Genomic DNA, 12,406 nt, shown 5'->3' with positions numbered 1-12,406 from the left:
CACTGTTCCTGACACAGGCCAGGATGCTGGTGGCTTTCTTGCCCACCTGGGCACACGGCCCGTGCTCCCTGTGTGACCTGGGCTGTGCCTTGCCAGCACCCTCCAAAGTGTTTCATTAACCTCATAGCGGCTCCAAGCCTGTTCCACCAGACGAGCACCTGGCAAAGGAGATGGTTTGATATTCAAATCCCAGTTCAAAGCAGCAGCAGAAGCTCCTCTACTTAAAAGGCATCCCAGGGGAGGCTGAATTTGCATCCCAACTCCGAAATGCAGAATCCCATTTCCTATCCTCCTATGATGGAAATCAGCACCTGGAAGAAGAGCAAGCTAAGCAAGAAGGAAGAGGCAACCCTGGAGATCACCTGCAGATGCGCACCCTTCCCATGTCCACCAATCTTCATGGTCCACTCCTGACTCTGTGGGCTTCCACCCCTGCCTACTCCTCCATGCACAAACTCACAGCCCTGACCATCATGTGCTCAGCCATCTGAGCTGGAGGGGTCTTGTTTCTTCCCCACCTTTGGCCAAACTAAAGGAGTAAAAACCTTGCTCCTTTGCCCCAGGAGCAGAAAGCACGGCCAAGCTCGTGTGCACCCAAGCACAGTGCAAGACCCATTTTTAAATTAATGATTTAAAAAGAAAAAAAATAATTAGCATTTAAGTTGGAAGGCACCCCAGGGGGTCCAAGTGTTATCACGTATTAGCCACCCCCTGAAACATCTGTAGGGGGTTTGGCAAGGGAAAGCACGGTGCAAGATCCTAATGATTTTTTTTTTTTTTTCAAATTAGCATTTAAGTTGGAAAGCACCCCAAGGGGTCCAAGTGTTATCATGTATTAGCAACCCCTTGAAACATCTGTAGGGGGTTTGGCAAGGGAAGTGGAGATGTGGTTACCCCAAGCAGTAATATTTAGTGTCCTGCTGACTGCTGCAGGGATGGGTGCCAGGGATGTCACCCCAGGGCATGCAGGCCATGTGCTTGGGGTGGCACCATGCCACAGCTCCCACCTGGAACCTTCACAGACATAGGAAGAAAGACCCTGTGTCCCCAAGGGGCCAGTGAGACCTGCAGGGTGAAAGGATGCTCGTGCACAGGCTCCTATCTCTATTGTCCTCTCTGGGATACAGCTCAGGTTTTTGGCCCAAACAAGCTGGCTCTGTAACAGCATTCCCCAATTTGCAACCCCACTGGCTTTAGGGATTAAACATCTCTTTTGCTCACTTCTGTGGTGATTTTGGAGGTGCTGACAGCCAAGTCACACACACTCAAAATACTGTGCTACACATTCATAGTAATTTTTAAAAAGAATTAATATTTATTTTTTGTAACAGCATTCCCCAATTTGCAACCCCACTTGCTTTAGGGATTAAACATCTCTTTTGCTTGCTTCTTTGGTGATTTTGGAGGTGCTGACAGCTAAGTGACACACACTCAAAATACTGCGCTACACACTCATCTTAAATATTATATTTTTTTAAAATTATTATTTTTTTTACCTAACAGTCAGGCACAGGCTTTGCGAGGCAATTTGGACCTGGTGCTCAGCTGGGTCTTGGGGTGCTTCAGGCATCACTTCTGAAATGACACCAACTGCCATCAGCCACACTCCCAGGTGGCTTGGAGAAGGCACTACCAATGCAACCACAAGCAGCTTTTTTTGGTAAATTATTCTTTTGCAAGAGCAAAACTGCATGGGAGCAAGAACAAAGGGTCGGCAACTGCTGCACCGGGGGTGGGAAGGCAGTAAAGATTTCCTGCCAGCCCCAGAAGATAAAAGTGGGTGGTATTATACTGACTGCGAAGCATCAGTGCCATTTCTGCAGCTTTCTACCAGTTGATAGGGATGCAGAGCAAGATTTCACTGAATTTCACTGAATTTTAGAGTTGGAAGGGACCATAGAGATCATCTAGTCCAACTCCCCTGCTGAAGCAGGATTGCCCAGAGCCAGAGCATGTTACTCAGGAGCATCCAGGTGGGTCTTGAAAATCTCCAAGGAAGGGGACTCCACACCCTCCCTGGGCAGCCTGTTCCAGGGCTCTGCCACCCTCACCGTGAAGAAGTTTCTCCTCATATTTGAGTGGAACCTCTTCTGGTCCAACTTGTGCCCGTTGCCCCTCGTCCTCTCACTGGGAACCACTGAAAAGAGTCTGGCTCCCCCCTCCTTCAAGTCTCCCGTGAGATACTTGTAGGCATTGATAAGGTCTCCCCTCAGCCTTCTCTTCTCCAGGCTAAAGAGTCCCAGCTCTCTCAGTCTCTCCTCATAAGGGAGATGCTCCAATCCTTGAATCATCTTTGTTGCCCTTCGCTGGACTCTTTCTAGTAGTTCCCTGTCCCTTACAAGCGTTGCGCATGAAAAGACCTCACTGGAACCTTGCAAGCATCTCCTGTGCTGCAAGCATATTGGCTATACAAGGACAAGCCATGTCCTACAGAAAACATCCCCATCAACTTCAGCATGGCACAAGCGTGGTGCCTTTCAAGAACATTGTCCAGGATCCATACGCGGGGCAGGAGTCAGGGTTCCCCCCCAGACCCAAATTCAGCACAGGGACTACCATTAGCCAGCAGATTGCTTTGGGATGGAGGAGCAAGAGGAGGCCAACATGAGCAAGCTTGGGCTGGCACAAGATCTGAGCAATGGATGCCCTGCTCTGCAGGACATTAAGGACTGCTTGAGCCCACCAGCAGTTCTTCGGGGTCTGAACACACCTGTGACAAGCAGTATCTTTTGGTAGAAAAAAGGCAGCATGCCCCAAACAATATAATCTTCTGCATGATCATAGAATCATAGAATGGTTTGGGTTGGAAAGGACCTTAAAGATCATTGAGGTCCAACCCCCCTGCCATGGGCAAGGACACCTTCCACCAGACGAGGTTGCTCAAAGCCCCATCCAGACAGGTCTTGAACACTTCCAGAAAAGTGAAGATTCTAAATCTAACCTAAAGACTCCAGGGATCTTTAGAAGTGGCCTGGAGAAGAAAAAGCTCACAGTTTCCACATCTCTCTGCTGACACGTCCAGTGTCATTCCCAGAAGACCCATGTTTTTCCCCAAACAGCAGCAGCATCTACTGGAAAGGATGATAAACACGAGGCTCTATAAAAACACTGGATTGAAAATCCAGAGAGAGAAAGGCTGTGTCTCATCACAGGTCTAACCCCAGCTCCCAAAGACCAGGCAGTGCAGTCACTGCATTGCCAGGAACCGGTGGCCCAGCTGCAATGAGGTCTTCTTGCAGGCTTTATTAGCAAGAGCATCTGTGTGTTGCCTCCTTTTGATGGGCAGAGGGGAGGGTGGGAAGAGGCAGGTTTCTCTTTTCTTATGTGATGACTAACCTTCTGAGCAACACTCCCCGAGTTACCTTCACACACCGCTTCTAGGGCTAGATTAGAAAAGTAATAATTAAACACAGATTACTTATTAACTAAGTCACCATGAGCGGGCTTTTCCACGTTTGGCTGCTGGTGCATGGCTCTGTCACTGCGATTTTGTGTACTCAATGCTGAATTCAGATAAGCCTACTTCTCCCTTCACAGTTCCTTTGAGATGGGACAACCAATTTCAAGATGAATGGTCAGATCAGAGCTTAATCCGACCGATTTTTCTTGCCAGCAGGCACCAGGAAGTTGGTTTGTTACAAACCACTGTTTGTTACAAATAAAATCAGATTTAAACACAGTAAAATACATTACTGCTCCATTGTCATCTCAAAACATCTTTCCTTTTTTTTTCTTGAAACTCAATCTAATTTCTCCAAGGAGGATTGACAGCAGCGAGGGGTTTAGAAGAGGCATCCTCTTCCACTAGGAAGGGAGCTCTTCCTTTAATCGACAGGCTCAGACTCATAAAGAATAGGAAAAATAGCCAACGCTCAGGATTAGCCTCAATTCCAACAAGAAAAATAAAGCCTGCTCTGGGACTCTATACTTCAGGCAGCCCTTGGGGATTGGGAAGTTTTCCTGCAGCTCACAGCCCTCCTCTTGAATCATCTGCTCCCCCAGTATCCAGGAGAGCCTTATCTTCCCCTTTTGTCTCCCCACTGAGGTCTGGCATGGATTTTCCACAACCTACAGACTGTCTGGGACCCCCGGAGACAAAAGGGAATAGATAAAAGTAACACCAAGAGGTTTGCAAAGCAGGAAGGCAAACATCACCAAGCCTTTGGAAGCTTCACCAAGAGGAACACAGGTTTCACCCCATCGCTCACCGAGGCCAATGATTAAAGGAGAAAACCCTCCCTTGGGAGAACCACGGGGCCAGAGGCCAACCTTGGCTACCATGGGGGGTAATTTCCCTTCCTGGCTGGCCCCAAAAAGAAAAGAGATGAATGCATACAACAGGGCCACAAAGTTGTACCCAGACCCTGGATACTCACTGGACAATAATTCCATGAGTAACGTAAAAGCTCTGTGCTCTTCATAACGCTTTTCACCTTACACTCAATCCTCAAATTTCCTCCTCCTTATTAAAGGGAGTTTGGACACTGAAATACTTCATTTGGCTCCAGTCCCCTTTACCCAGTCTGCCTACTGGTAATTCCATTTTGCACGCTCCCGTCTGCGCCCATTAGAGCCGAGCGAAGCTCTCGCTATTCCTTAATTCACTTGGCATTTTAAACCACATGATTGCGGGGTAACTTGGTTATCGTGCTTCTGGGGGAGAGACTGTTAAGAGGAGGCCAGAGCTGCAAATCTCTTCCAGACAAATATTTTGTCCTGTGCTTTTTTTGTTGTTTTTCTTTTTTGCTTGGTTTTTGGCTGGCTTCCAAAGAAACGCTAGAAATTATCACGAAGAGGACTTCTCGTAAGAGACTTCCTAACAGCATCCTCCTAGAAATAGGATTATTATTTTTTTTTTTGGCTCCCCACAAACTCCCTTTAGGACAGAAGCATCTCCATTTGACAGATGCAATCCACAGTTGGACATGATGCATCCCCACTCGATGGTGCCCTTGGTTCAGCTGCTACTGAAAGAGAGATGGGGCAAGATAACCTGACCTTATCATACAGAAATTTGAGGTTGTTTTGTAAAGGCAAAGGCGTAGCATCACTCTCCACAGCAGCTGTAAACCCCACCTCCAGCACGCTTTGACACACCTAGAGACACGAAAATACATGACCTGAGAGGTGGCTTGCCCACCCCACTCTGTATAGGAAAAGCTTTTGTGTTTATTGCCCTTTTTTGCAAGTTTTCCATTAGTACTGATTTCAACGAAGCATATTTTGAGACTGAGGAGACCAGCAGCTCTCGGGTAACTCCTTGAACTGTGCATCACTGAAGGCTGAAATGTAAATACCCAGCAGCAGGGACCAGCTATGAAACCACTGGACCAAAACCACCCTGATCTTGAGGGCCTTCAGGTTAGCTACCTTCCAAATCAAGCCTGGTGGCTGCCCTAACACAACATGGACCTACAGCATTTCACCCAGCGCATCGCTCCTTTACGGGCATGATCCCATTGAACCAACATGTACAACTGTAGGGCTGAACTTCCACCTGGCTGAGATGAGCAGCCTGCAGAAGACCTTAAAGATGGATTTCCTACAGACTGAATTAGGAAAGCTGAATTTCACTGAATTTCACTAAATTTTTAGAGTTGGAAGGGACCATAGAGATCATCTAGTCCAACTCCCCTGCCAAAGCAGGACCACCCAGAGCTTGTCAGAGCATGTTACTCAGGAGCATCCAGGTGGGTCTTGAAAATCTCCAAAGAAGGGGACTCCACACCCTCCCTGGGCAGCCTCTTCCAGGGCTCTGTCACCCTCACCGTGAAGAAGTTCTTCCTCATATTCAAGTGGAACCCTTTATGTTCCAACTTGTGCCCGTTGCCCCTTGTCCTCTCACTGGCAACTACTGAAAAGAGTCTGGTTCCCTCCTCCCTCAGCCCGCCCTTGAGATACTTGTAGGCATTAATAAGGTCTCCCCTCAGCCTTCTCTTCTCCAGACTAAAGAGTCCCAGCTCTTTCAGCCTCTCCTCATAAGGGAGATGCTCCAGTCCTTGAATCATCTTTGTAGCCCTATGCTGGACTCTTTCCAGTAGTTCCCTGTCCCTCTTGAACTGGGGAGCCCAGAACTGGACACAGGATTCCAGTTGTGGCCTCCCCAGTGCAGAGCAGAGGGGCAGAATGACCTCCCTTGACCTCCTGGCCACACTCTTCCCTGTGCAGCCCAGGATTCCATTGGCCTCTTGGCCACAAGAGCACACTGTTTGCTCACTGTCATTTTGTTGTCCACCAGGAACCCCAGATCCTTTTCTTCAGAGCTTGTCTCCAGCAGGTCCACCCCTAACCTGTATTGGTGCCTGACATTCTTCTTCCCCAGGTGCAGGATCCTGCACTTTTCCTTGTTGAACCTCATGAGGTTCTTCCTTGCCCAGTTCTCCAGCCTGTCCAGATCTCGCTGGATGGCAGCACGGCCCTCTGGGGGGCCTGTCCACCTCCTGTTCACTCTAGCCACCCTGCACGTCAAGGAATGAAGACCTCCTTGTCAGACCTAGACTCACCGTCATCAGCTCCTTCTGGAAAGATTTCCTCTCCTTGTTCTCAGTGTTGTTGCAATCTTCCTTCAGCTTCTCCAAGACGGAGGCCACTCGTTCTGGCTCACTGTCCAACTCTGCTCGGCAGAAGAATGTGAGTGGCAAGTTCAAGTACCCCAACGCATCAGCAAAGGACCGCCAGCTGCTCAGATTCTCCATAAGCAGAGTCCTCACAGAGGCGTAGATGTAGGTCAGGAACTTGCAGGGCCTCAAGATCTGCTCGAGCAACAGGCTGGTGGTGAGATCTGGCCCAGAAAAATAACTGGGTTTGACCTTCCCAACCACCAGCACGTTTTTGGTGTGCACAAGGCCTATTTTTCCCTGGTAGTAGCCAATATACCACTCCTTGGTCCACAGCTGCCCTTTCAACCTGATCTTCTCCTCACTGAGGAGGGCTATGACATCTCCTTTCTTGTACTCCAGCAAATAGTGGTTCTTGCTTTGGCGCACCACTGTCTTCAGCAGCTTGCCATACTTCAAGCTCAACACCGGCCGGTCCTGAAAAACTGGATACTTGGCGGTGGCAGCCAAGGGTGAAAGGATGATCTTTCCAACCTCGTTCTTCTTGAGGAACCGCCTCTGCCCTGTGGGTTTGATGGCACTTTTTGGAGCTGGCTGCGGCGTCTGGACGCAGAATTGGGTCAAAATGGCATCCTTGTCATCCTTGACCTGTATCCTTAGCGTGAAGTCTGAGAGCTCGTTGGGATCATGGGACGCAATGGGGAAAATGAGGCGACTGACCTTGCCCAGCTTCATCTGGAAGCCCCGCACGATTTTGGCTTGCTCACTAGCTTTCACCTCGTAGTTGGTCATGTTGGAGAACATGCAGAGTTTGAGGTCCTGAGGCCGGGACAGAGCAAACTGATGCTTACCCCAGAGCTGCAGGGCAACGGGAGCTGGGCTGTGGGACTGTCTTGTGACCTCGCTCACCAGGAGAGTTTTGGGTGCACATTCATGCCCAAACATGGCCACAACGGTTTTAAAGGAAGGGTGAATGTGTTTTGGGCCGTAGACGCCAACCGTGATCTTCTTGCTGATGTAATCCCAAACAGTGTAAGGGTAATGGATGTTCTGTCCCTGGGCTACGACCGCGATGTACATACAAGGCTCCAGGTTCTCCAGCTGCACCTGGATTGTGTCCCCATAGGAATAGCTCAGCTGCATTGGTGTGTACGGCCCCTCTTTCATGTCACTCCGCAGGCACTGCAGCCCTACCAAACTCTTGCTCATGACGTCGTTCTTGACCTCTGCTGACACCTTCATCTCCAGAATGATGAAGGTTTTCACCTCCATATTGCTGAGTTTGATCTGCAGGACTGGGCTGATGGTGCTGCACTTGTCACTGTTCAGTTCCAGTGGTGGATCCAGCATGGCTTTCATGGAGATCTGCTGCGTTTCTCCAGGAGACACATGGCCCTCTGGCACATGGATGCTGATGTTGGTGTCTGGAAGCTGAACGGCTCCACCAGAGCTATCCAGCTTGCAGACGATGTTTGTCTCCACTGGTTGCGTCTGACCCCAGCCAGGATTTTGACCAAGCAAATCCAAGTCATGGCAAGACCGAGCCAGCTTCCTGTGGTTCAACCATGCCGTCCTAAAATCTTCCCGGCTCTGGAACTGCTCAGGGGTGGGAGATTTCAAACCGCTGAAGAAACCCGAAGACGCCGGAGCGTCCGACTTGGCTTGAAGAACAGACAATTCAGACAAACTGTAGGAGCGTTTACTTCTGAAGAAGGGATTGTCCCTTTTCACAGGCTGTTCCAGATCCAACCTGTTTATGGATGGAAACTCATCAAAAATGTTACCCAGGCTGCTATTAGTGGCTGAACTGGAAACAACTGAAGTAGGAGCCCCCGTGTCAAAGAGCAACAAGTCAACGGCAAAGTTAGAGTTGGATTCTTTGTCCGAGTTGGGCGCCGTTTGCAAATTCCCATTCAGAAATGGGTTGGTCTGGACTCCGTTCAAGAAGGGGTTGTTATTGAAGGATTTCACAGAGTTTCTTTTCACAGAGTCAGTCCATTCTCCCAGCAGGTCTAACTCCTTGACCCCCTCGTCGGGGCTCTCAAGTAGATTGTCTATCATCCCACTGTCCGTTAAGGAAGAGTTACGGTAGTTGACGGGCTGGACGTAGGAGGAAGGGATGTAACCCATTTCGGTGGTGTTGTGAGCGTACCACCATTCGCCTCCCGACGTGTCTAAGACATAAAGGTGGTCCCCCTTGGAGAACTTCAAAGTGGTGAAATTAGTCGGACAGTAGTCTTTGATTGCTATTACCTCCTTCGCGTTTCCAAAGGACGTGGGATTGTCAACCAGCAAGGCACTAGGAGAAGGCACTGCAAAGCCAAGAAGAAAAAACAGCACTGTAAGCAACCCACAAGAGAGCCACAATTCACTTTGGCTGAGCAATCTGTGCTACCTGAAGCGGTGAAGTAAGGTAGTTTCACCACCTCTGAAGCCCCTAAGTATTTTTTTCCCCTTAAATTTTTAAACAAAACTTCTCCCTCTGCTCCTTCTGATACATTCACACTCCTCTTCCCCAAAGGATTAACGATCTAGAGGGATGGGCATCAACCACCGCTGGGAAGAGCGGCAGGAACTGAGACAGGAGAAGCAGCAACTTGTTATCCCCACCACCGTTGAAGGCAAGTTCCTTAGCAACAAGCCTCCCTCTCTCCACGTAGGGCCCCAAGCAGCTGCTCCTGCACCAGCCTCTAAACTCCCTGATGAACAATGCACAAGAAGATGCCAAGAAGATGCACTGGATGGAGTTTTGAGGGAGTGGGAATCGCTGCTTATCAGCCCTCCTTTTCACCTGGCATGTTGGAATCCAAGCTCCTACAGGGACCTAAGCTCCTACAGGCACGTGCTGGAATCGCAGGTACACCCTTAAATGTTTGCATTTAAAATAACAAAATTAATTAGGGGGGGTTCTCAATGATTGCTACATGGGAAGAAGTTACACAGCCACTATTCTACTGAATTGGTCTGCAGTATCTCAAGGTCTTTGGCCACCAGCTTTTTAGCACTCATGCACATAGTTACCTGTGCTGCTGCTGGTGAATGCCTCTTCTGCAAAGAGATTAGGTGATAACCCAAGGTAGTGTTCACAGGTTTAAAGTGTTCTCACTCTGCCATAACCCCTCTCCTGCACACATAAAACATCTTGCCTTTCAGGAAAACAACTAAGGGTAGGTCATTCTCCTATTTTTTCATGTCACCTCAACCAAAAACGTCAGCGTCTCGCTTCTCTTACATAGCACCTGTATTTCAAAGGTCCTCAACCAAAAATTAACTCAATTTCTCAAGAAGGTTGTGTAATTTGAACCCTCAGAAAGAAGCACAGCATTGCCCTCCTGCAGTGCTGTCGTGGTCCCAGCAGCATCTCCAATCTCCCTTTCAGTAGTGGCAGCTCAAAGTCATTTTGCCAGGGGATCCCAATTACAAGTAAAACAGCTGGGTCAAGCCTACAGATGCTCACACTGGCACCATATTTATTGCTTTTGTTCTCACTTTTAGGACCTATTTTGTAAAAAGCAGTGGAAACAAGCTGCAGGTAACATCAGCATTCAAACGTGTGTTATCTTGTTAGACAGACCTACGAAAACAAGGAAAGCTGAGTTTTCACCAACAGGGAGCTGCAAGAGAACTGGAACAGCACCTGCTTTAATAGGTTTGGGAGCTCTCCGGAGGGAAAAGGGGGATTTAAGGCCCCTAAAATCTTGGTGATGAAGGGACAAGGGATGAGACTGTGCATCCCTGCGGTCACTAGCTGCAGGCTGACACTGCTTCTCAGACACATGAAGCAGAAGGCAAGGGAAGACACAGACATGGAAAGAAAAGTCTTTAAATACATGCTAGGGATGAAATATTAGGAAGAGAAGAGCTTACACACATTCTTAACAACTCATCATTAATCCACTTCCTCTGCCAGCACGTAGGAAAAGTCACAAAGACATTTATTCAGTGGAAAACTATATATATATTTATATTCTGCACTGAAAAACTATTTTGCCACCCTGGTGGGAAGGCGCCATTAACCCAGGAGCTGTATGTGTGGGTCAGGGCATTTTTGGTCTCCCCATCCCTGCAGATCCCTGCAGATGAGCTGGGTGAGTGGCTGTCCCCATGTCCCCCCTAGCCGTGCAGGCAGCTGGCACAGCAGCAGGGCTAACAGGGATGTGTGCTGAAACCAGCAAACCCCTTGGAGAATATGAGCAATTCCTATCTTCACATTAAAAACAATCTAATTTGCAGTGAGAGCGTTTGATGTTTTGGTCTCTTCTTGCTCTGCCTGCAAAAGCAATTGCTTTTATGCACGTTTATTTTTAAAGGCCCTTGGCACCTGCTAAATTCCACCCGGAGTTATTCCTCGGGATCCATTTCTGCTGCAGGAACAGTAATTTCCCCTCACACCTGAACGCAGCTTTTCTGCTGGGTAAGGTAAATAAAGCTGATGAAAAAAAAAAAAAAAAGATAAAAGGAAGAAAAAGTATTATTCAAGCAACCTGCAAGCTCCCAGCTCTGGGGAAGGGGAAGATAAATTCTTGCAACCACCTTGTTGGCTGTCACCTCTGTTGGCTGCCAGGTCTCTTGGTGTCAGGGACATGCTTGTCCTTGTGCCTCCACATGCTCACTGGTGTTTGCTGCTCTTCCCTATCAGCTGCCGTCTGCTAATTATTAACCGATCCCCCTCCTCCAAATTCCCCAAAGAAATGAAATTCTTGTGCATGTAGCATCAAAAGAGGTCCATCTTTAACGAGCTCGAGGACAGCTAACTGTTCAGGTATCATCCGTGTTGTTAACTCAGAGATGTTGCCTCTACTCCAGAGCTGCCTTCTCAAATGTACTTCTAGCTCACCAGAAAATGACATCTACACCTGAGCCTGTCATCCTGGACAGCTCGTCAATCAGAGGAGACACTTTCAATGAGTATTTCATCAACCAAATACGGACACGTGCTTCAGGATAAGACAAGCTGGTGTTCTATTCCATTCCATTCCTACCAAGTATGAATGGAATCCACCTTTCTATTTGCCAGACTAAAGTTTATCCTATATCCCCTGACTTTGAAAACTCTTGTACAAATTGTGCAATTTCTGTGTAAGGTACACTAGTAGGAATATAGAGATAATTCTCCAGATGCTTCCCAAGCAGTTATTCCTTGAGGTATTGTTCATTTTACTTTCAGTGACATTAATGTCAAGATGTTAAGACCGGAGATTAGGCTGTAGGAAAGCAATCTGGCCCAGTGATAAGAGGATGGACCTGAATTGAGGAGGGAGGCATTGCCCCCCTCTCCCTTCCCTCCCCCTCCCACCACACCTTTGACATCGCAGAGGCTGGTCTCGGAGAAGCCCTCGCTGAGGTCGATGAGGGTCCCCTCCGACTTGCAGCGCGGCAGGCCGCCCGAGTTGGCTGCCCGGATCCTCTGCGCCGCCATCTCCGGTCCCGGGGGGCACTAGGCAGCCATGGCCTCTCCCCAAACCACAGGGGCTCTGGAGTCACCTTTGGGAAGCAGCCTGAGGGAGAGAAACAAAGCCCAGCACGTTATCATACAATCATAGAATTGCCCAGGCCGGAAGGGACCTCCAAAGGCCATCTAGTCCGACCCCCCCGCAGTCAGCAGGGACACCCCCAACTAGACCAGGTTGCCCAGGGCCTCGTCGAGCCTCTCCTTGAATATCTCCAGGGATGGGGCCTCAACCACCTCCCTGGGCAACCTGTTCCAGTGCTCCACCACCCTCACAGTGAAGAACCCTCTCCTCATCTCCAGTCTAAATCTGTTCCCCTCCAGCTTGAAGCCATTGCCCCTCGTCCTGTCACTGCAGGCCTTTCTAAACAGGCTCTCCCCAGCCTTCCTGTAGGCTCCC

At 48.9% G+C, this 12,406-nt stretch overlaps 1 protein-coding gene across 3 annotated transcripts in view; it reads right to left on the bottom strand.

The window, feature by feature from the left end:
* SH3BP4 (SH3-domain binding protein 4) overlaps nt 1-12,406 on the bottom strand; it is a 43,761-nt gene that overhangs the window by 7,157 nt on the left and 24,198 nt on the right. For all 3 annotated transcript variants that reach the window (XM_014955609.1, XM_014955611.1, XM_014955610.1), the window contains 2 exons: nt 11,859-12,055; nt 6,504-8,869 (listed from right to left, as the gene is read on the bottom strand). In XM_014955609.1, the coding sequence (XP_014811095.1) occupies nt 6,504-8,869; nt 11,859-11,976 (2,484 nt within the window). In that variant the 5' untranslated portion in view covers nt 11,977-12,055. The remainder of the gene's footprint in view (nt 1-6,503; nt 8,870-11,858; nt 12,056-12,406) is intronic.

Source organism: Calidris pugnax, unplaced genomic scaffold, assembly GCF_001431845.1.
Source record: "Calidris pugnax isolate Ruff unplaced genomic scaffold, ASM143184v1 scaffold210, whole genome shotgun sequence".
Lineage (NCBI taxonomy): Eukaryota > Metazoa > Chordata > Aves > Charadriiformes > Scolopacidae > Calidris > Calidris pugnax.
Note: the sequence above shows the minus strand (reverse complement) of the source record. Positions and strands in the feature narration are given on the sequence as shown.